The sequence below is a fragment of the Danio aesculapii genome, chromosome 16 (assembly GCF_903798145.1).
Source record: "Danio aesculapii chromosome 16, fDanAes4.1, whole genome shotgun sequence".
NCBI classification, from domain to species: Eukaryota; Metazoa; Chordata; class Actinopteri; order Cypriniformes; family Danionidae; genus Danio; species Danio aesculapii.
In genome coordinates, this window is record NC_079450.1 from 7,802,158 (window position 1) to 7,828,579 (window position 26,422).

General features: G+C 34.2%; 1 protein-coding gene across 3 annotated transcripts in view; it reads right to left on the reverse strand.

The window, feature by feature from the left end:
• Positions 1-26,422, reverse strand: part of brd2b (bromodomain containing 2b) — a 35,671-nt gene that overhangs the window by 8,285 nt on the left and 964 nt on the right. For 2 of the 3 annotated variants that reach the window (XM_056475936.1, XM_056475935.1), the window contains exons 2-9: positions 22,641-22,929; positions 18,651-18,788; positions 11,748-11,895; positions 11,085-11,257; positions 8,935-9,390; positions 7,713-7,841; positions 5,229-5,504; positions 306-547 (exon numbers count right to left, since the gene is read on the reverse strand). In XM_056475936.1, coding sequence (XP_056331911.1) covers positions 306-547; positions 5,229-5,504; positions 7,713-7,841; positions 8,935-9,390; positions 11,085-11,257; positions 11,748-11,895; positions 18,651-18,788; positions 22,641-22,929 — 1,851 coding nt within the window. Of the gene's footprint in view, positions 1-305; positions 548-5,228; positions 5,505-7,712; positions 7,842-8,934; positions 9,391-11,084; positions 11,258-11,747; positions 11,896-18,650; positions 18,789-22,640; positions 22,943-26,422 lie in introns of all 3 variants that reach the window. The other variant, XM_056475937.1, reaches the window with a different exon arrangement.

Sequence of the window (26,422 nt, forward strand, 5' to 3'; positions counted from 1 at the left end):
GTAAATGGCTAATTCAAAATTTGCGTTAACAAGCAGTTGGACAGGTGTACCTAATAAAGTGGCCAGTGTGTATTTTTTTCATTAAAGAAATACTTATTTTATATATTACGTAATAGTTTATAAAATTACACTGTAATTATTAATGTATTACACAATATGAAAATTGTGTTTTCATATTATTCATATTTATTGTCAAATTCAGAATATTTTTTTATGTTTAACTGTATTCAACAGCACCAATGTAATGGAATCACACCACTGTAATACGAATCAAGAAAGATTAAAAGAAGAAAAAAAAAACTCACTTTTTGCTGCTTTTCTTGGCGGGGCCCTTTTTGCTCTGTGAGGATGAGAGTGACGCTCTGCTGGATTTGCTTTTAGACAGTTTGGCAGGTTTGTCCCGCTCATCACTCATCAAACTTCGACTTCCTCTGCGCTTCTCGGGCTTCTTCTTCTTCTTCTTGTCCTTTTTTTTCTCTCGTTTCCTCTTGGGTTTGACGATCGGGCCGGATGAGAGGGCTGCCAGCTGCTCATGCACCGCTCGCAGCTGAAACACACATGTTACAAGAGCAATTTTTAAATAAGAGGCTTTAACAAATACAACGTCAGAACATCTAACAAGTCAATTATTTGGTTCATTTTGTTATGTCTATTAATGAGAGAATCATGATCAGTTTTCACTCACAGTTACAGTCTAATCGGTCCCCACAATGTTAGACATTTATTCATTCATTAATTAATTTTCCTTTGGCTTAGTCCCTTTATTCATCAGGGGTCACCACAGCGGAATGAACCGCCAACTTATCCAGCATATGTTTTACACAGCGGATGCCCTTCCAGCTGCAACCCAGTACTGGGAAACATCCATACACACTCATTCACCACAGCCAACTTAGTTTATTCAATTCACCTATAATGTGTTTGGACTTTGGGGGAAACCAGAGCAACCAGAGGAAACCCACGCCAACATGGGGAGAACATGCAAACTCCACACAGAAATGCCAACTGACCCAGCCGGGAGTCGAACCAGTGACCTTCTTGCTGTGAGGCGACAGTGCTAACCACTGAGCAGAGTTAGACAATAATCTGAAAATATATTATTGTATAAAATGATTTTGATTATGATTATTATTATTACCATTATTATTATTATTATTATTATTATTATTATTATTAAATTCTTCTTCTTCTTCTTCTTCTTATTATTATTATTATTATTATTATTATTATTATTATTATTATTTAAATATTATTATTTAATTATTATTATTATTATTATTATTATTATTATTATTTATTATTATTATTTTTATTTATTATTATTATTATTATTATTATTATTATTATTATTTCATTATTATTATTATTATTATTATTATTATTATTATTATATAATTATCATTATTATTATTATTTAATTATTATTATAAATTTAATTATTATTATTATTATTATTATTATTATTATTATTATTATTATTATTTATTTATTATTATTATTATTATTATTATTATTATTATTATTATTATTATTATTATTATTATTATTATTATTATATTAATAAAATTATAACACAAAGCCTTTAATGTTGTGTTTTGTGCCCCTGGAAAAGTATCTGTCAAACAAGCTAAAATTGAAAGCACAAAACAGCGTAATATCAAGCTGCAAAAGGCTTGCACTTATTGAAATAAGTCTGTTTATGTTGTGTGTTTTAAAGAGACTTTCATTTTAGTAATATTAATGCTAAATGTTTACAGCTTGTTTTGCAATGAGCCTGACTGCAAATGTTGTATAATTTACGAATGTTAACATTATATAAGTTAATAATATTATATTTAAGGCACAAAATTGTCAGTTTTGTTTATTTTTTTGGCAACAAAAAAAAAAAAAGAAAGAAAAAAAAAAGGATACTGATGGTACTTTATGAATGAATCAACCATTAGAAGGAATCGATTGATTGTTTGAATGAATGAATGAATGAATGAATGATTCAGTGACAAAATGAGTATCCTTTTGCCACCTTACCTTACTGATGATTTAGGTTTATCATTCATTCATTTTCTTTTCGGCTTAGAACTTTTATTAATCCGGGGTCGCCACAGCGGAATGAACTGCCAACTTATCCAGCATATGTTTTACACAGCGGATGCCCTTCCAGTTGCAACCTATAACTGGGAAACATCCATACACCTTCACATACATGCACTACGGACAATTTAGCTCACCCAATTCACCTGTACCACGTGTTTTTGGATTTGTAGGGGAAACCGGAGCACCCGGAGGAAACCCATGCCAACACAAGGAGAACATGCAAACTCCACAAAGAAATGCCAACTGACCCAGTCGGGGCTCCGACCAGCGAACATCTTGCTGTGAGGCGCTTGTGGTACCCACTGCACCACCGTGCAGGGATCATTATTTTTTTAATATCCTTTCAATTACTTTAATCATTCTCAATTTTTAAATTCTTACCTTGAAATAAAACTTAATAATAAAATATGTTATTAAAATGACTTATGCAAAAAATATATATTTATGGAAGCACAATGTTTACATTTTAAACATGATTTTTTTCAAAAAAAAACTAAAACTAAACATCATAGCTTTAAGATATTTTCTGTTGGCAGCATGGTGGCACAGTGGGTAGCACAATCACCTCAAAGCAAGAATGCCGCTGGTTCGAGTCCCTGCTGGGTCAGTTGGCATTTCTGTGTGAGGTTCGCATGTTCTCCCCATGTTGGCATGGGTTTCCTCCGGGTGCTCCGGTTTCCCTCAAAAGTCCAAAAACATGCGCTATAGGTGAATTGAATAAGCTAAATTCGCTGTAGTGTATGGGAGTGTGTGCGAAAGTGTATGGGTGTTTCCCAGTGTTGGGTTGTGGCTGGAAGGACATCCGCTGCATAAAACATATGCTGGATAAGTTGGTGGTTCATTCCGCTGTGACAACCCCAGATTAATAAAGGGACTAAACCGAAAAGAAAATAAATGAATGGATAATATTTTCTGTTGGTTTTGGTGTGTTGTTGTTTTTTTTTTTTAAGTGTACATTTTATTGACTAAATAATTTGTCAAATATCTTGTTAATATTACAAGTAGACCTCAGAGAGCATTCTAAAATAAATAAATGGAATTCACAATGTTAATAAAATGATGGGGATGAACAGTGAACAAAAACACCAGAGACATGTATCAGTCCTTCCAGGGTTTTTGGCATTTTATAAGTAAATTTATACAACAGTTCTGTCTGATTCTCGAATCTGACTGGCTGATAGCCATGTGATATTCTGCAATATCAGAACTCATACAGCCTCTTCACCCTTGTGTATTACTCCACCTACAAAGAGTGACAGCAGATCAATAAACTCACTACAGTTTGACAAATATTGCAGCTGTTGGACAACATAATGTACTTTTTAGGCTCTTTTAGGCGAGAACGTAGTTGTTTAGATTGCAACTATGTAGTTTATTAATAAGGATACTGCCTATTTTAAAATATTTATAATTTCAGAGATACAGCGTATCTGCAGCCAGCAGCCTATCATAATGAGCAGAGCAAAGACGGTTGATGTTCAGCCACAAGATGGCGACAGAGACCACATACGTTCTTAGAGGAGAAAACTTCAGCGTAAAACTACAAACTACAGCTTATCATATCTGGTAAGGGACATTCTAAGCCAATCTCTCTCTTTTGTATGTTGTATTTAAACCATAGTAACTGTAGTGTATTTAGTATGAGATGGGACTCGCATATCAGGAATGTATGCATTTTGTGTTGACCACTCTTTGTATAACCCTGAGTTAAGGAGTGAATTAGCAACAGTTTTTGCTATTCTGAAGTCAGCTGCCAAAGGGTTTTTAAACTCTCCATGTTTGATTTTCTTTTTTTTATACACACGATTATGCCGTCGAACTGTTATATAAACGCAAAATCACACTCATAGCAGTGTGATATGGCTGTATTTCAGCACTAGTGGGACACTAAGCACGCCACCCACCAGTGCCGATACACAGCCATAATCGCACTGCTACTAGTGTGATATTGCTCATATATATTTTATAAGTCAGAATTATTAACCCCCTTTACATTTTTTTTCTTTTTTAAATATTTCCCAAATGCTGTTCAACAGAGCAAGGAAATTTTCACGGTATGTCTGATAATATTTTTTCTTCTGGAGAAAGTTTTATTTGTTTTATTTCGGCTAAAATAAAAGCAGTTAAACATTTAAAAAAAAAAACATTTTAGGGTCAATATTATTAGCCCCTTTAAGCTATATTTTTTTTCAATAGTCTACAGAACAAACCATCGTTATACAATAACTTGCCTAATTACCCTAACCTGCCTAGTTAACCTAATTAAGTCTTTAAATGTCACTTTAAGCTGTATAGAAGTGTCTTGAAAAATATCTAGTCAAATATTATTTACTGTCATCATGACAAAGATAAAATAAATCAGTTATTAGAAATGAGTTATTAAAACTATTATGTTTAGAAATGGGTCTCTCCGTTAAACAAAACTCGGGGGAACAAAACAGGGGGGCGAATAATTTAGTGGGGCTAATAATTCTGACTTTAACTGTATATTTGCACAGTACTGTGCAAAAGTTTTAGGCCAACATTAAATCTGTTGTTTTACTGATGGTTTAATTGGTATATGTGACACTTTACCACAAATACACTACATTTTTGTGTCAATTCTTTTTTAAAACTGAGATTTATACAGTGTGAATAAATTAACTTTCAGTTGATGTATGATACTGCACATCACTGATATTACACAGCACATTATTTCAGAAAATGTCTGGACAATTAGGACAAGCTGTGCTTGGTGCCAAGGAAAGCCACATTAAACAGACTTTAGCTTGAAGAGGAACTGTTGTGCTGTTGTTGTTATTTTTTTAACATATTTCCTGTATTTGTTTGTTTATTTTTAATAAAGAGACTGGTTGATTCTATATTGTGCAAAAGTCTTTTGTTCCTGCTCCAACAAAGATGGTATAGTGCTTAGGACTTTTGCACAGTACTGTATATTTGTAGATCAATTAAGAGTTTGTGGTGGCTTTTCTCAAACTTTATAGCATTATTTGCATCAATTCTTTCCGTTTTAATGTGAAAATACACATCTTTAAAATTGTACTGTGTAAAGTGATTTATTAGAAGATTGTTTCACTCTAAGGGTCTTTGATTATATGCTGTTGATGTACATGAATGAAGTAGGGTGTGTAGTTTACCTGAGTACAGAGCTGGTCCTGAAGCTGAGCCAAACGTTGAGCTCTCTCCTCCTCACTGTCAGAGCTGGGGCTGCTGTCGCTGCTCGGCTCGCTGTCGCTGCTCGGCTCACTCTCTGATGAGGAGGAAGAGGAGGATGAAGAGGAGGAGGAGGAGGACGAAGAGGACGAGCGGTGCATTCCCAGCATGCCCATGTTCCGGCCTATAGGCATCGGGGACAAATCCTCCTCCTCCGAAACCTCGTCCGGCATCTTCGCGAAACGGAACTCAAACACATCCTGTGGAAGGAGAGAGAGAGACAGAGAGAGAGAGAGAGAGAGAGAGAGAGAGAGAGAGAGAGAGAGAGAGAGAGAGAGAGAGAGAGAATAAGAAACGTCTAAATGAAGGAAATAAATTCACAATAAAACATAGGAAATTGTAACAATTTACGTCCCAAACAATCCAGTTCCCAAATTTACATCCCAAATCAAAACAGTGACATATAAAATAAAGCACATGAAAGTAAATATTGTACTTATTATTATTTCAAAACTGAATATTACTTGTATATACACGTTTTGTTGTTGTTTTACGCGTCTTAAGTTTTGTTATTTTCACCAATCGTCATTTTATGCTTTAAGTTACAACATTTATAGTTTTTAATCAAAAGAAATGTCATTAGAGTCCACAAGTCCAAAGACATGCGCTATAGGTGAATTGGGTAAGCTAAATTGTCCAGTGTATGTGTGTGAATGGGAGTGTATGGGTGTTTCCCAGTGATGGGTTGCAGCTGGAAGGGCATCCGCTGTGAAAAACATATGCTGGATAAGTTGGTGGTTCATTCCACTGTGGAAACCTAAGATTAATAAAGGGACTAAGCTGAAAAGATCAATGAATGAATGAATTGTCATTAGTAGTCATTAGACAGGACTATTATTTACTTATTTATCTACTTATTTACCAAACAACAGCTGTTCAAATCATTATAAAACAGGTAAGTGACAGTTTAAGTACATCTATCTCTTTTGTATGTTGTAGTTCTGTATTTATACTATAGTAATCTGGTAGAGATTGCTTTGCTATGGCTTTTTCTGGGTTAATTATTGTGAAATGCAACAGAGAAATACTGGGATATCTCTGTAGACTGATGGCATTTCATGCCGTTCAGCCTTAAAATCTTAAAATGTGAGTAAAAATCACCTGTTTTGTCATTCTTTTAGACACTGCGCTAGAGAATCTTTCAAACACTAGCTCTAAAGTGATGTTAGTGAATTAGTATTGGTTTCTGCTGTTCTGATGTCCGCTGCAGATGTGAATGAATGGCGGAAGAAAATAGCTCCTCGTACAAAAGAGTTTTAGACTCCCTGTGTTTGATCTTTTTTTATATACACGATTATGCCATCAAACTGTTGTATAAACTCAATATCACACAAGTAGCAGTGCGATATGGCTGTATATCATCACTGGTGGGACACTAAGGTGCAGGTGTCCCACCTGTGCAAATATACAGCCATATTGCACTGCTACTCGTGTGATATTGCTTATATAACAAACAAACAGTTAAAATTATAAAACATAAAATAAATAAATTATTTTTTAAAATACATTATAAAATGTAGTCACTAGACAAGACTATTATTAAGTATTTATTCATTTCCGATTTTAGCTTTACATTTAGTTTTTAATTTTAACTATTCGTCTATGTGGCGTTTGATGATGTTGATATAACAAACAGCTACATCTATAAAATAAGTTCTAAAATAAATTTAACAACTAGAAAAAAACATAATAATTCAATTAAATTCAATAATAATAATAATAATAATAGAAAATAATAACAATAATAGAAAATAATAATAATAATAATAATAATAATAATAATAATAATAATAATAACAATAATAATAATAGAAAATAATAATAATAATAATAATAATAATAATAATAGAAAATAATAACAACAATAATAATAATAGAAAATAATAATAATAATAATAATAATAATAATAGAAAATGATAATAATAATAATAATAGAAAATAATAATAGAAAATAATAATAATAATAATAATAATAGAAAATAATAATAGAAAATAATAATAATAATAATAGAAAATAATAATAGAAAATAATAATAATAATAATAATAATAGAAAATAATAATAGATAATAATAGATAATAATAGATAATAATAATAATAATAATAATAATAATAATAATAATAATAATAATAATAATAATAATAATAATAGAAAATAATAATAATAATAATAATAATACCAACTGCAACTATAACGTCAATTTACAATATCGATTTACAATTTGCATTGAACCTATTTTTGGAACTATTAATGTCTTTGCATCAAACAAAGTTTAAACTCTAAAACAATTTGCAGTCTGGATATGATCTATAACAGATTTCCTGTGCTTTAGCCAGTTGGTATTAGCTAAAATCTCTATATAGGTGCAGTTCCACAAAAACAAAAGAAGCTATTGATTTTTTGCACCTGCAGTTTTCGTGCCATTGACACCACGTCGTGATCTGGTGGGTTGTATTTGTAGCAGTTGGAGAACATGAGTCTGACATCAGCGCTGAACTGCTGAGCTTCTCTGTATTCGCGCTCATCCATCTTCCTCTGAGGAACACAAGACAGAGGAGGATTTCATCACTTCAGCAGGATTTAGATGGTAAACGTAACTTGTGCACAGACACAATTATGCTGTAGAAGCATACATACAACAGCAAACAACATTGATCAACAGTAAAAAAAAATACAAATTTTACCTCTTCCCAACAGGGAAAACCACCAACAATCAAGAATGCCTGATAATATGCTGTCATGTCTTTGCAATCTAAAAATGTCATTAAAATAGAAGTTAATAGGGCAAAAACAGCCCTGAACATAACAAAAGGGTAGTCAATATAGCCCAGAGGGTATTGTTTGTAAAATTTTCAAAGCAATTTCCTAAAATATGTGTCAAAATAAGATTTGTTACCAAAAATCAATCCATTTGCTGAAACACAGAAAAGGTCAAATTAGGCTTCCTCAGAGTGGATGAAAACATTCAGAAAAGCCAGCGTTTCTACAGGTTTCATCAAGTCAAATTTAGGACTTTAAGACCTTTTTAAGACCATAAGGAATGAAATTTCAGACTTGCACAAGGCTAAACGCTAAATATTTTTTAATGGCCAAGTTAAAACCTTAAAAAATATATTAAAATTAAAAAATGTTATTGTGAGGAAGATAATTAAACCATATTAATAAGTAAATAGAGTTAATAAATACATGTTTCATAAAAACTTTTGTCGAAGTATATTTTTAGTGACTGGATGGGTGTTGGCCCAATTGGGTAGCTTTACATGGACATAGGAAAATTAAGACCCGTTTAAAATTATTTAAGACCTTCAACACAATATTTCAGTGGATTTAAGACTTTTTAAGACCCTGCAGACACCATGAACAGCACACAAGGGTTATGCAAAAATGTTCGACTATTCTGCCTTGGATTCAGCGATCGCAGAATCATGAAAAATGTGTGGGTCAGACTATTGCAGATGAGCATATTACGATATCAATGCTGAAACTGTATAATGTCTAGCCTTAACTTAAATGTAGGTGTCACCTTGATAGTGCTGAGGTACATGGGATGTCTATTGCAGATGAGCATATTACGATATCAATGCTGAAACTGTATAATGTCTAGCCTTAACTTAAATGTAGGTGTCACCTTGATAGTGCTGAGGTCCATGGGGTGTTTAATGATGTCATGGTAGTCGTGAAGACCCAGGGCTGATGCATCTACAGGCTTATAGAAGGGCCATGCGTAAGCCACGTGTTTTTTAGACAGCAGCTCTTTCAGGACGCCGCTGCAGTAGCGAAGCTGTTTGCTCAGTTTTCCTCTCCGTGAGGGCTGATGCGGCCGCACGGAGTCCGGCAGGTCCTTGCGTGGGGGTTTGATGGGACGTCGAGATAGTGGGCGACCCCCCAGTACAGGCTGAAGGTGAACAGACTCATTCACGCCCATGCTGGGAGAGCAGTCCAGAGGCATGGAGGACAGAGAGTGTGGCATCTCTCCACCCGAACCATGGCCTTTGCCCAGGCCTCCCATTCGAGGACCCGGAGTCACTGGGAAGCCGAGTGTAGTGGGAGTGGTGGTGTCGGCTTTACGCTTCACACCCTTTTTCTGCAGAGATTATTCAAAAATAATATACATCAGTTTGCATAAATATACAGCATAATAACTATTCTTAGTCAATTATACATGTTATTTCATTATAGGGTTGCACGATATGGTACTATGGTAGTTTCTTGATACTATGGCTCCAAAATACTGGCAATGCCACTGTAGTTTGTAAACGGTCTATCTATAATACATAATGGGGAAAAGTAAATAAAATGCTCACACGTTTGTGCAACAATAGACCATTGTATTTGAATAGTCTGTGGAGTCCTTTAAGGGTGCAAACTGTAGAATTCCCGCCTTTTATGGTAGCCTATTGCATGTTTTCTGACGCTTCGGTTTGAATCTGAATCAGTTAATTTCTGCTCCTGTCAAGCCTCCGCCGCTGAGACTGCAGCTCTGCACAAGACGTTTGGCCAGCGGAGAAATTAAAATGGTCGTGCCCAACTGAGTCTGGTTTCTCTCAAGGTTTTTTTTTCGCCAATTAGAGAAGTTTTTTTTCCCTCTCCGCTGTCGCCACTGGCTTGCATGGTTCGGGATCTGTAGAGCTGCGCATCGTTGGATTTGCTCTTCAGTGTTTGGAGTCTCAGTAGTGATTATTAAACAACACTGAACTGAGCTCAACTGAACTGAACTTAAACACTACAAACTGAACTACACTGTTCCAATTTACTATGACCTTTTATGTTATATCTACATTGTAAAAGCGCTATACAAATAAAGGTGAATTGAATTGAATATGATTTAGTAGCTACAACAACTGCGACAATCTAGATTCTTACCTGATAAGACTGAAAAAAAAAAACAGATACAGGAAACATTGAAACAATTTTGGACCACTTCATAAAACCTCATTTGGTTAGAAAAATGCTCTTTTGTAACAAATTTCATTTGGTATCATTATTATCTTTATTTAATGTGTTTTTTTGATGGTCAGTTATCTACAAATTTAACAAAAAGAACTAATACATTTAAAGTGACAAGCAAATACTTTTTCAATAATACGGAAATCATTAATTCAATTCAAGTAGGCTTATTATAACATATAAAATATAGTATTTCTGAGACTTTTCTTTATTTCATGGATTGGAGTTATGAATTACAGTATTGCAATACTACTTGGTATCACAACACTTCAGCTGGCATAGTATCATAACATGAATTAATGGTATCGCAACAACCCTATTCATTTTATATAAATAACGAATTACTATACATGCTACATGTCAAAATAAGTTTAAAAGCATATTCATTTATTTATTTTAGATTTATTCTACTTGAATTTTTACTTGATTTACTATTTTTTAATATACTAGATTTTAATAATGTAAGTGTGATAATTCACAAATTCATTTAGTCCTGTGACAGAAAACTGACATTTCAGCATCAGAGCAGCGTTGTATCTATGCTGTAGACAGACCGACAGACAGACAGACAGACAGACAGACAGACAGACAGACAGACAGACAGACAGACAGACACACACACACCTTATGTGTACAATTTCTTTTGTATAAGTGCAAATAAGATATTATGTTAACTAGGTAAATTCGGTTAATTAGGCAAGTCATTGTATTGTTTTGCTCTGTAGACAATCGAAAACACTTTCACAAAGGGGCTAATAATATTGACCTTTAAATAGTTTAAAAACTTTTATTGCAGCCAAACATTTTTGGAAATACTGTGTGTGTGTGTACCTTTGCTGTGGGTTGAGTGTGTGGTGGGGTGATCAGAGATGGAGGTGGGCCGCTGTTGCTCAGCAGGGTCTGTGGAGGGGTGGAGAACTGTGAATCTGGTGTGTCGGGTGAGGAAGGAGAGTAGGCCGACTGAGACACGGCAGGAACCTGGTGAGCCGATGTTACACTGCCTCCTGATGGAGACAAAGCACTAGTGTTAGTTAAAGGTCCCATTAAAATGATAGACGTTAGCTTTACAGATATCTATAATCTAGTGCTCTCCGAAACAGTGACAAAATTCAGGTTTAGAAAATATAACACTGATGTAAACATGTAAAGCTTGCAGTTTGTCACTTCCGCCTAAATGGATCAACGGTTTTAGTCACGTCACCTCATACTTCAGTTTCTCATTAAATCTTCTGACCAATCAAATGCTCTCTAGTGTCTGACATGTCCCGCCCTCTTCAAAACACTTCTCATTTGATGTACTTGATCTCAACCGCTCTTACTGGCAGAGCTGTGATAAAAGGAAATGCTATTGGTTGTTTTTAAAGGGGAGGAGTTAATCTATGTCCCGCCCTCTTTTTTATATTTCAGTTGAGATTATGTCAAACATTGAATAAAAAAAATCATATTTCAATAATCTAATGACTAATAAGTTGCAAAATATGATGAATAACTCACCTCTGTTTTTCCGTGATTTGACGCTTTTATTTCCTCTTCCTCTCGGTGTAGGAGGGGGCAACTCGATCTCGTCCTGAGGCATTTGGGCGACCTTCTGTAAGAAGACCTTCTCCAGAGACTGTGCCATCAACACAATGTCATCTGTAGGCTGAAAAACAATTCAAGTTCTACATTTCTGTAGCGCATTTCAACAGCACTATTAGTCGCTGGATGGATATATACAGAAAATATAGTCTGATGTTAAAAGAAAACAGGAGCAGTGGCTCAGTGGTTAGCACTGTCGCCTCACAGCAAGAAGGGAGCTGGTTCGATTCCCGGCTGGGCCAGTTGGCATTTATGTGTGGAGTTTGCATGTTCTCCTCATGTTAGCGTGGGTTTCCTCCACGTGCTCATGTTTCCCTCAGAGTCCACACACATGCACTATAGGTGAATTGAATAAGCTAAATTGGCCGTAGTGTATGAGAGTGTGTGTGAATGAGTATGTATGAGTGTTTCCCAGTGATGGGTTGCAGCTGGAAGGGCATCTGCTGTGTAAAACATATGCTGGAATAGTTGGCAGTTCATTCCGCTTTGGTGACCCCTGATTAATAAAGGGAGTAAGGAAAAAGGAAAATGAATGAATGCTAAATTAAGTCTCTTATGCTCACTAAGGGTGATTTTTATTTATTTATTTTTTAATTAATAGCAGTAAAAACTGTAATCTTGCGTAAAATTATTATAATTCAAAATAACTGATTAATATTTGAGACTGTAAATTTCTTCCTGTGATGCAATGCTTAATTTATATAATCATTACTTGCAGAGTTTTCTTTATTTACGGTTTAACAGGCATTTTTTATCATTACTGTTAAAAACCGATGCAATATATTGTGTGTTGAAAGCAAGATTTTGTATTAACAAAATATTTCATGACATTATAATTGCTTTTCCTATCCTTTTCCTATCATTTTAAAGTTAACTATAAAACATTCATTAAATAAATTAAACAATTGATTTAATGTATCAAAAGAAACTAACTTAGCGGAAATATAGGAAGATTTTATTTATTTATTAATTTATTTTTGTGTTTAAATTGTGTTTTTATGTTATGTAATAAAGAGTACAATTGCAAAAAAGTTACTATATTGAAATTATGATATTTCATAACATTATAATTGTTTTTACTCTCATTTGTTATTTTATTATCAATTAAAACAAAATGTTTTAATCAACTTGATGTATTAAAAATATCCAACTAAAAGCCCTGCTCATACTGTGAGATTTCAGCAACGGTTTTGTCATCTGAGATAAATTTGGGAAATCCTAAAATTCCTGAAATCCTTGGCTAAAATCTGTGGTCTTTGATCGTTGGTTTGACATGCTCACAGACAGTCGATTAAAGTCTGTTGCGATCAGATTTTCCCTCTGATGGAGTTCTGGCAGAGTCAGAAGATTTCAAACACTTTCCTGGAGTGTGACAAGAGCTGTGATGAGCGTCAATAGGACGCCAATAGGAGCACCTAATCTAATGAAGCAATCCATGCAACAATTCAAATGACCGCGGGGAAATGTCAAAAAAAAAAATTCCCTTGCTGGTTTTATTATTGAGGCGTGCTGTGTATAAGATTGCCGCTACAGATTGTTTACATTTGCTGTGAGGAGTCATTTTTATAACGCACGATAGCGAAAGTGTTGCGGGTGGATGACATCAAACTCTAGGGCAGTTGTGTTTGGTGCATCTTCATTGTCGTTCAGTTTGACATTATGACTGCTGAGATCTTACAGTGTGACATGAGAGCCATGTTCGTGCAGTCTGACATGCTACAGTCGTTCAGGATTTTTTTTTTAATTAATAATAAAAAAATAAAAATAGCACAGTGTGAACCAGAGAAAATCTGTGAAGATTTTATTTGAAAAAACAAGTCTCAGTTTTTATTCATTTATAGAAATCATGTTTTTATGTTGTGTATTATAGAGTACAATTGCAAAAAACATGATTTATAGACATTATTAAATCTGGAGGTTTTTTTCAGAAATCACATTTTTACATTGAGTATTGAAGTACAATTGCAAAAAGTAATTTCTGAAAAATACTAAATTTGGATATCTGTTTTTGTAAATGATCTATATGAAATTATGATGTTTCATAAGATTATAATAGCTTTTACTGTCATTTTTTATCTTACTATAATTTTTAAAGAATGTCTTAATCAAGTAGATGTATTAAAAAACAAACCAACCTAAACTTATGGAAATATATGAAGAGTTTATTTGCAAAAACTTATCTCAGTTTTTAGTAGTTTTCAGAAATCATGATTTTGTTTTGTTTTATAGAGTACAACTGCTTTTTTTAAAGTGGTTTTTAGAAATCATGATTACATTGAGTATTAAAAGTACTGAAAAAAAAACAAATACCAAACGAAAAATACCAAACACAGGGAATAGCTTTTTTTTTTGGAAATTAAGTATTTGTTTTAAATGATATTTTATAACATTATTATAGCTTTTACTATCATCTTAAAGAATGTTTTAATCAACTGTATGTATTAGAAAAACATATCAAAATTTGTGGAAAATGGAAAGATTTTGTTTAACAAAAACAGATATCAGTTTTTAGTAGTTTTCAGTTTTCAGAAATGCAAAAAAATACGTTGAAATTATTTGTAGTTTAACATTTTTTTATTGAAGTATTGAAGCGAACAATTGCAAAAACCTGATATCTGAAAAATACTGAAAACAGTGCATCTTTTTTTGTAAAAATAACTCCACTTTAATACATGCATGTCATTTTTTTCCTGTGATGTAATGTCAAATTTACATAATCATTACTTCATTCTTTGCAGATTTTTGATTTGCAAAAGGCATTTTTAATCATCATTTATGTTGAAAACTGCAGAAATACATTGTTGAAACCATGATTATTCAGTATAAAAACAAAAGAAAAGCTATTTGTTTGAAATGATGATATTTCATAACATTATAATTTATTTTCCTATCGTTTTTAACCAACTTTTAATCAACTTTTCAATCAATTTTTAAATCAACGATGTATTTTTAAAAAAACTGACATCAAACTTAGTGGAAATATAAGAAGAGTTTATTTGCAAAAACGTATCTCAGTTTTTAGTCGTTTTCAGAAATCACGTTCGTAATGTTGTGTTTTATAGAGTACAATTTATTAAACTATTAGTATATTATTAAATCTGGAGTTTAAAATAACAGTTTTCAGTAATCATGCTTTTACATTGAGTATTGAAGTACAATTGCAATAAAATGTCAATTCTGAAAAATACTTAAATGGTGGATATCGGTTTTTGCTAAATAACTCTTTATTTGAAATTATGATATTTCATAACATTATAATTGCTTTTATTACCATTTATAATTTAACTATCATTTAAGAAAAACATTTAATCAACTTAATTTATTAAAACAACAAACCGATACCAAACTTAAATGGGAATATACAAAGATTTAATTGCAAAAACACAAAAAACATAATAATTTACAGTAATCATGTTTTTCTGTTGTGTATTTTGTGTTGTGTACAAATGCAAAAAGATGATTTATGGGCATTATTAAATATAGAGGTTTTTTAAACATAATTTTCAGAAATCATGTTTTAACATTATCTATTAAAGTGTACAATTGCAAAAAAAATTAAAAAATTTTTTTCGAAAAATACAAAAAAATTTTGAGATCTGTTTTTGCAAATAAACTATTTGAAATTATGATATCTCATAACGTTATAATTGCTTATAGCAGTGGTGGGTGATTAATTTTTCCAAGAGGCCATATTAGACTCTGGGGCGGTGTTAATGGGCCAGATCAATACAGTTAATTTGTTTAAAAAACAAACAAAAAAACATCCTGTGAAGCTATTTAATAAACATTCGTAAAAACTCTAAAGTTTAAAAACTTGAATGTGATTTGGACATGCCATGTAATGATCATCACTGAGAGAGGATCTGTATCTGGATTTGTCAAATCGTTAATCTGAGGTAATTAGTCTATCTTTATTACTGTGTAATTCCATACATAGCGTAAAGCTGCCTGGGGTGCCTTTCCCAAACAACAACGTAACTCATGGCTGAACTATCATAGTAGTGACGAGTGTTTCCCAAAACCGATAGTTTCTCTGTCGCAGATCCATCGTTTGAAACACGTTAGTTATAATGCAAAATGCCCAAAATGATGCTCTAAACGAGGCAGTAACAACTTCTTTAGAGAAGAACCCCATAATTTATGTGCAAATTATATTATTTTACAAGCACACTCATTTAAAAAAAAATACAATATTAGTTTTGGTAAAAACATGCACTCGTTTTCCATATTAATTGAAATATATGTAAATGGCAAATACAGGGCCTGTGTTTCCTTTACTAATGTTATTGAGAACATTAAATACTCTACTCTAAAACATAAAATCACTTACAAAAGCTAACACGCATTTAAATATCATATATAAATCATATAAATAAATAAATAATGAGGCGATTTATTAAGAAATGAAATGTAATATTTATTATTTATTAGGAAATGAAACAAGCCTACTTTAATAATAATCATAATGATAATAATAATGATAATAATAATAATAATAATAATAATAATAATAATAATAATAATAATAATAATAATAATGATTATTATTATTAAAGGGTCACAAAACACCAAAACACATTTTCTGAGCTGTTGACAGTCATATATGTGTCCCACGCTGCTAAAAACACCATTAGGACACATATACTTTACAAAAAAGTGAAAATTGGTTGTTTTTGCGTTATTTTAAGCAAATTCGTTCTTTCGGTTTGAAACAAATTTTTGAAGCTGTGTCACGCCGATGAGATCCTTGTGTGTAATCCAGCGTTGAGAGTGGATGTCTCTACCTGAGAGTATATTGTGACGTCTCTGAGTGTGCAGCATTAATTCATGAGAAAGACTTGGTTCAAACCAATCAGCGTGCTCTATTGTGAATGTGATGAAACTTCATTAATATGCATAATAGCTTCGAAGACTGTTTGTACCGGTACAGTGTTCAGATGGCAGAGAGACGCCACATTTTGTTGCCAAAACAAGTGGAAGAACATGAATTGCTTGGAGATACGGGTCGTCAGTGTTGCTTTTATAGTTTGCTGCATTGAAGGTTTTGTTTTCATTTCCCGCTATGAGAGCGCAGCTGGACTCATGTGTGGATTACAGTGCACGCGATGCTCGACAGAAATACGTGTCTAAGGAACATTTTTTACCCGAGAGCTTTTCGCATCTGGAAATGGTGAAATCCAAAATTGCTGCTCGTCTCCTTTTAATAAAGACGCAGCTCCAGTTGGTGTTGATTGTCCTGTCTCTACAGATTTGGTAAGTAAGCGATCAGTGTTCTTTGTTTGTTTATTTAGATGGCAAAGTTAGTTCATTTCTCTCATTCTCACACGCCTCCAGCAATTCCTCGAATCAAATATCTCGTTTGTCATGAGGGGCATGAATGAAATTCCTGAATGAAAGTGCCAAACTGCAGTTAAAGTCCACCATTTAACAATTTGTCAAATGATTAAATTAATGATGTTCATGTAAACACAGTCAATGTCTTTCTGCCCTGCGTCTGTGTTTGTTTTGCCTCTGTGAAAATCAGCGTGCCCAAATCGAAACTCCCATTTTTATGCAAATTTTTATGCACCTTCCCTACTCTCCCCCTAAACAGAGCTGGACACACCCACTTTCCTGACTTTCCAAACTAGAGGTGTGAAGACACCCTGCTGAAACAGGGGGGTTTCGTGGCCCTTTAAGTAGGATAATTTTTATTTATTTTTTTAATGTCTACTTTTACAATTTGACACATGCAAACCACTGCAGAAAGTTCTAACCAACAGGCCTGTGTCATATACAGTACAGACACTTAACAAATAACCTACTATGAATTAAAAGCATTAACTGATGCTGTGTTTTTTGTTTTCACAAGCTTTGGAGACGTAACAAATTCCGCTTTTAAATAATAGATCACCTATAGCTTTCATCATGAGCCACGGCTCTGTTCAAAATGACATCAGGGTTTTCAAAGTGCACTATGAAGGGAGCTCAATTGTAAACATTAAGATTGCTAAAACTGAACTGTAAAAATACAAATTACACCTAAGAGAGATGACTTTTTTTTTTTTTAAAGTCTGAATGTTAGAATAGTCTAAATGAATAGGGCATAGGGGGGATAAGTGGGAACACAGCCAGGAACTATGTTTCTAACTACAGCTCCAGAGGTGTAGTCGCAAGCATACAAGTTTGTGAAACAGTTTGCAAAAGTTTGTTGGAACGGTGGATTTGGGAAACAGCAAAATCAACAGATTATGTTTGTAACAATGCAACTTGCGACTTTAGTTGGCCAACCATGGTTTTCGGAAACGCACCCCTGGTTGGTTCCTGTCACATGACTCATGGTTCACTCGCGGCACTCTGAAACGTTTTGATTTTTTTCAACTCGTGGGCGAAAACGTCCTACATGCGCATTCATCATGTTTTTATGTTGTGTATTATAGAATACAATTGCAAAAACATGATATGGAAATGACTTAACCTGGATTTTTTAAATGATTTTCAGATATCATGATTATACATTGAATATTGAAGTTGCAAATAAATATTTGATTTCTGAAAAATACTAAAACCAGTGTCTTTTGCAAATGAACTCTCCTAATAAATGCATGCATGGTTCTTGAATCTGTTAAACATTCAAGCATGCCTAGAAACCACGTAAAAAGTAGCATTTTAAATAAGCATGGCCTTCAGATGATCACCTTTAGCCGTATGAATCACTTTTATATACCTCATGCAGTGCACTATGCTAGTTAATAATACAGCAATTACATATAATGACTATGTTTCTACTCCAGCCTTCAAGTAACACCTAACAACCGCTGTTTCCATAGCAACACACACCTTGTTGTAGATGTAGCAGTTGGTGAACATGGTGTTGAAGTCCTGCAAGCATTCGCTGGCGCCGCGGTAGTAGTTATTTTCCAGTCTCTTCTTGATTGTGCCCATGTCCATCGGCTGCTTAATGATCTTATGATAGTCCTGAAAACACAAGGAAATAGAAGGAGTGGAGATCATACAGCTGGTGTGTGTGTGTGTGTGTGTGTGTGTGTGTGTGTGTGTGCGTGTGTGTGTGTGTGTGTGTGTGTGTGTGTGTGTGTGTGTATGGAGAAGGTCAAAGCTCGTAGACATGCTGTCAGACTATTGGTAATACGAGCTGCTCCGTCACAACAGAATGGTTGGATTACTGTAAATATGAAAACGAGATCTATCTAACACTGCTGCTTGTGATGAACTTCCTTCATGTCAGTTTCAAAGCCTTATTAATATGTAATAGACATTTTTTTAAACATATTTTTAGCTAATCACTTTTAGGGATTAGGCATATTATATTTATATATTTAGTTTATATATTTAGTTTATATTAAGCATTTTTTTCAAACACATTTATTTTTTAGTCAAAATGTTACTATGAAATATTATTAAACAAAATATGTTTTTAAAAGTTGTATTATTAAAGACATTTTTAAAATCAAACATCTATTTGTTGTTATATGATTAAAAAAACGAAACGTTTACAATTTCACAGGATATTTTTGTCATATAAAACTTACACAATTATATTTTCTGAAATTGTATAAAACACATTTTATGTATTTATTTAGTCAAAAATGGATCAATTAGTTATTATTGTAACCAAATCAAACTTACAAGCATTTTATAAATAATACTTTTCAATAAAAAAGGCTTAAAACAATAAAATAAAATGAACAAAAATAACACATAAAATAAGACTGACTTTACATAAAAATACCTTTTAAAAAAACCCATAAAAAAACACTTAGAAATAACTCCTTTAATGTCTCTACAGCTAAAAATCGTTGTCTAATATCATAAAAAACGACTACTACGGCTACTACTACAACAACGACTACTACAACGACTAAAAATAAAAACAAAGAACTTCAAAATGAGTTAATAAACCATTGTGTGTGCTTCAAACAGGTTTATGGGCTTGACAAACAACATGCATACTACTACTACTACTATTACAACGACTACTTTGATGACTACTACTATGACAAAGACTACTAATATGACGACTAAAAATAAAAGCAAAGAACTTTAAAATTAGCTAATAAACCATTAAGTGTGCTTCACATGGGTTAGTGGGCTTGACAAACAACATACTACTATTACTACGACTTTGACGACTACTATGACAACTACCACAATGATGATGACGACTTAAAAAAAACAAGGAACTTCAAAATGAGTTTATAAACCATTGAGGGCCTTGTTTAAATAGCAAATCCATTTGTGCCACTTTGTGGACTCATGGGTGTTCATTAAGGCGCATTGTTGGCGCGTTGCTATTTCGAGGAACTGAAATAGACTGCTCAATAGACTGGCTGAAAGCAGGTGTAAAGTCCAGCGCAGAACGCGTCAGCTTTTTTCAGTTTATTCACGACAACCTGCTTTTGTATAATGTTATTATTATCATTAGTATTATTTATTATATTTATATTTGTTTTATTAAAAACAAGCAAATTTTTCCGTCCTTAAAATAGCAAAAGTGGATTTGGACATGCCCTAATGCTTTTGTGTCCTGCACTTTAACTGCGCCTAGATCATTAAAATAGAGCCCTGAGTGTGCTTCACACGTTTATGGGCTTGACAAACAACATACATACTACTACTACTACTACAACTACTACTACTACTACTACTAATAATAATAATAATACTATTACAATGACTACTTTGACTTTAAAATGAGTTAAACCATTTGAGTGTGCTTCACACAGGTTAGTGGGTTTGACAAACAACATACATACTACAATGATGACGACTACTACAACGATGACGACTACTTTGATGACTACTATTACGACGATGACTACTACTACTACGACGACTACTTTGATGACTACTACTACTACTACGACGACTACTACAACCATGATGACTACTTTGACGATTACTACGATGACTACTTTGATGACTACTACTACTACGACGACTACTACAACGATGACGACTACTTTGATGACTACTACTACTACGAGGACTACTACAATGATAACGACTACTTTGATGACTACTACTACTACGAGGACTACTACAACGACAATGACTACTTTGATGACTACTATTACGACGATGACTACTACTACTACGACGACTACTTTGATGACTACTACTATTACTACGACGACTACTACAACCATGATGACTACTTTGACGATTACTACGATGACTACTTTGATGACTACTACTACTACGACGACTACTACAACGATGACGACTACTTTGATGACTACTACTACTACGAGGACTACTACAATGATAACGACTACTTTGATGACTACTACTACTACGAGGACTACTACAACGACAATGACTACTTTGATGACTACTATTACGACGATGACTACTACTACTACGACGACTACTTTGATGACTACTACTACTACGACGACTACTACAATGATAACGACTACTTTGATGACTACTACTACTACGAGGACTACTACAACGACAATGACTACTTTGATGACTACTACTACTACGACGACTACTACAACGATGACGACTACTTTGATGACTACTACTACGACGACGACTACTACAACGACGATGACTACTTTGATGACTACTACTGCTACGACGACTACTACAACGACAACAACTACTTTGATGACTACTACAACGACGACGACTACTACAACGACGACGACGACTACTTTGATGACTACTACAACTACGATGACTACTACAACGACAACAACTACTTTGATGACTACTACTACTACGACGACTACTACAACGACGACGACGACTACTTTGATGACTACTACAACGACGACGACTACTTTGATGACTACTAAAAATAAAAGTAAAGAACTTTAAAATTACTTAATAAATCATTGTGTGCTTCACACAGGAGATGACAAACAACATGTAGAAAACACACTTTTTATCTCTCTGACACTTTAACCGACATGCGCAGCAATTTTGCACCAGACACTTTCTTACAATCCCAGTCTCTAAACAAAATAAAACATTGTGCATTTATGGAGTGTGCTTCCCACATTTTAGTGGGCTTGACAAACCACCCGTTAAAACACTCATCTCTCTATTAAAACCCTAACTCCAGCACTTAATTCTCTGAGCAATAACAGTTCCTTCGTAAAATTAGCACTTGTTGTGTGAATTACCTCTTCTTGTAGAATCGCTGAATGCCTTGTAAGTCGCTTTGGACAAAAGCGTCTGCTATATCAATGTTTCTCAACCACGTTCCTGCAGGACCACCAACATTGCATGTTTTGTTGACGTCTTCTTTGTCTGTCACACCCATTACAGCGATATATCCGAAATCGCATACTTCAATACTATACAGTACATTAAAAAAACAGACGAGCCAAGTAGTACGTCTGAATTCATAGTATTGGAAAATTGGTGTGCGAAAAGTACCCGGATGACCTACTACTTCCAGTGATGCTATCTATCTATCTATCTATCCAGCTATGCTATCCCATAATGCCATGTGAGAGAATTCGTGAATGGGAGTGAAGCGACGCAACTGGCAGGGGGTAGATCTTGTGATAATGACAAATGGTGGATGTAGTAGGTCTGAATTCCATTCATACTGTATATAACATACTTTTCTAACAGTCGTGTGGTAAATTCCCATTCGAATGTGGTACATACTAGAGTGGTAGGCAATTTCGGACGCAGCCCAGGTCTTTCAGTCTCTGCTAATGCTAATGATGATCTGAATCAGGTGTGTTTGGTTAAGGAGACATGGACAATGTGCAGAGCTGGTGGTCGTGGTTGAGAAACACTGTGCTAAATGACTCAATGCAAATGTAAAGCAAACGTTGCACTCACAGGTAAGTTGAGTCGAGTTGTGTCCACAGGCTCATGGAAGGGCCAGGCGAAATGATGGCGCCACAGAGCTTTCACCAGGACCTTGTGGAGGAACTGCAGCTGGTTGGTGGCGCGTCCCTGTCTGCTGGGGTCTCTGATGGGGGGCTGCAGGGGTGGAGGAGGTCCGGGTGGTGGAGCGTGAGGCAGAGATGGACTCTCGAAGCCCTCGTAGAGCAGCGAAGGTTTGCGGATACGCTTGCCTGAATTCTGCTCCATCACGGCCATGACAGACAGACCCACTCCCACAGAGCTGCAGAAAAACACTAAAGTTAAATTACATATATTATTACATGCAGAATTTATTCAGCTTTATTCACCAAAGTATGTGCAAATACATAAGATAATGCTTTAATGTTAGTTAATGGATTTATTAACCATTGTGTGCTGTCGGGAATGTTTTCATCCACTCTGGGGTTCATTTTGAGGCTTAATTTGGCCACAAGTTAGCCCAATTGTTATTAATATAGCTTGCCAAGTTAACCTAAATACCCTAGTTAAGCCTTTAAGTTACATTTTAATATGAAAAATACTAGTATCTTGCAAAATAACTAGTAAAATATGATGTACTGTTATCACAATACTATCATGTTTAAAATTTTGATGAAAAATCTATATAAAAAACACACCTAGATGACTGTATGTACGATTGTACAGTGGTCCCTCGCTTTAATGCAGGTCACTTTTCACAGCCTCGCAGATTTTTTTAGTGCAATTTGAGATTGAATTTTTTACAGTGCATTGTGTTCTGCGTCCTGATTGGCTGTAGACCATTGCCAATCAATCTCCTCTGTGTGTCCTGTACAGTTCAGACTGTGTTCAGCTTGTCAAATTAACATGAATCTTCAATCACTAGCAGTGTGAGTTCCAACAAGGATGGAAAAAGGGTTGTAACTGTCTGCAGCAAGACCATTGCAAGGGGGGGGGGGGGGGGGGCACATTGGATGTGCTGCGCCATGAAGTGCCATGCAGCACCATGCATTTTAAAAACACAGGTTTATAACAGGGTACGCACACTGGCTATGACTCAGGACACTGTTCATATTTCTGCCGCACCACAGGGTGCCATCTAATTAATGTAATTTTAAAAAACACGCAAATGTGCGCATCTGGTGTGTGTTACTTCCAACTGTCATGTGCGCGGTGCAACCGGTGTGCGACCCCCTTAAGGATGGAGTCTGCTTTGGCTTTGTGGATCGGTGACTGCAGGATAAAGAACATTACGCTGGATGCCAACATTATCAACACAAAAGCTAAAAAAGCTTTGTGAAACTTTTGTGACAGCGGTGAATGTTAGCGCCTCAACGGGTTTGAATCTTTGGTTTCATTCTATAATACTGGACTTATTTTTCTATGAAGGTTTGCTCTTTGGGGCATCACGGTGACGCAGTGTGTAGCGCTGTCGCCTCACAGGAAAAAGGTTACTGCTTCGAGCCTCAGCTGGGTCAGTTGCCATTTCTGTGTGGAGTTTGCATGTTCTCCCCGTGTTGACGTGGGTTTCCTCTGGGTGCTCTGGTTTCCACCACAAGTCCAAAGACATGCGGTGCCGGTCAATTGGGTAGACTAAATTGTCCGTAGTGTATGAGAATGTATGGTTGTTTCCCAGTGATGGGTTGCGGCTGGAAGGGCATCCGCTGCGTAAAAAAAATGCTGGATAAGTTGCCGGTTCATTAATAAAGGGACTAAGCTGAAAAGAAAATGAATGAATGAATATACGTGTAATTGTATTTATTGTAATTTCTTTTAAAAATTCTACTTTTTGTACTAATATTATTTGTTAGGTACCTAGGATCTGAGAGTCATGCAGTTTTGATTCTTTGTATGTCCTGTACATGTGGTTGAATTGACAATAAAGCTGACTTTGACATTTTGGTCTTTTTTTTTTTTACACATTTTTTTATTTTATGTATTTTGAAATAAAAAAATTTTATAAAAAAATGAAAAGTTTACATTTTATTTGATCCAGACACCTAAAATGGGGCAAAGGTTCAACAGTGACATAATGAATTATTATTTTCTATTTTAATATGTCTTTGTATTTTTGAGAAATAAAAGCTGAATTTTAATTTGCTGCCTCTTTTAATGATCCATAAAAAATTGCTTGTTTTAAAAATAATAACAACAATAAACTAATTGCCAGTTAAACTATTATTTTTCCATTTCAGAAAGTTTATATAAAAATGTGTAACAACATAGCACGTTTTCTGTTATTTTATATCACCAAAAAATGCTCTAAATGACAATAATTGCATTTTAAATATGGAAGCCATTCACAGAATTAAACAAAAATTGCATTTTATTCAAGCATACTAACGCACATCTACACACACACATACAACTTAAATTTTCTCATAAACGTAAAAAGGTCTTGTTTTCTCCTTATTTATTTATTTAAAATGTGCATTCAAATACATTTAAAATAATTTATTAATATACTTTTTAACTGTTTAATTAATCAGTGTTTAAAAACAAGAATTATATACAATTGTCTATTTATTTATCCATTTAAAAACTATTTTAAATGCATTGTTTCATTGCTTTAATAATGTCCATGTTATCGTTTAAATGTCTATTTATTAATCCATTATTTGTTCATATAAACAGTGATTTATTTTTATACATTTGTATGCTTCAATGATTAAATTGATCATTTGATTCTTCATTTTATTTCTAACTGGCACTTCTGGCCCTCCATGAGCAATTCCAGCGTTATAGATGTGACATTTTCAGTAAAAGCTCAAAACATAAATTCACATAGAAAATATATGTTAACATTAATTTGAAACATCCGTTTACATTTTCCGGAACAACTAGAGGGGAGTTCATGTGTGACTCACGGTCACCATCTAGTGAGGATATTTTTGTGAGGACGGTAAGAAAGTCAACGAAAATAAATGCCTATATCTATTAAATGTAATTATATGGCAAGCCGTTTTAATATTTAATCTACAAACAGTCATTTATTTTCCATTAAGTGTCAGTAGTCGCTGGTTCGAGTCCCGGCTGAGTCAGTTGGCGTTTCTGTGGAGTTTGCATGTTCTCCTCAAGTTGGTGTGGGTTTCCTCAGAGTGTGTGAATGAGTATGTATGGATGTTTCCCTGTACTAGGTTGCAGCTGGAAGAGCATCCTCTGCGTAAAACATTTGCTGGATAAGTTGGCGGTTCATTCCCCTGTGGCAACCCATGATGAATAAAAGGACTAAGCCGAAGGAAAATGAATGAATGAATGTTAGTAACTTAATCATTAACCACTAAGACTAACCACAGAGTTGTGGAATCAGAAAAATATCGATCTGTAAACATGTTTTGAACTTTAAAGGAGGAAAATAAACATGCATTATAGGTTTTATCAAAAAAACATTCGAGTTTGCAATAAACAACATACTTTTTTGTGAATTAAACTGCACAACCTAAAAAAACAATGCTTATCTAACGGATAAACGTTGGCTCACTATAGAAAAAACATGATTGATTTTATTTTATTTAATATATTTGCATTTCTGAGGGTAAAAGCTTCGTTATAGATGTGACCGATGTAAAATTACCAGTCGTGTGACTTTGGTAAATACCCAAAAATTGTTTAAAAACATTGACAGAGACATTTTTGAGTATTTCTAAAGTACTGTAAAATACTTGCTTACACAAAAAAACGTAGAAACAGTTTCGGTATTTTGGTGAAAAGGTTGACATTTGCATGGAATTTCTCCCATACTTTTAAACAATAAACCAACTTCATAAACATTTCAT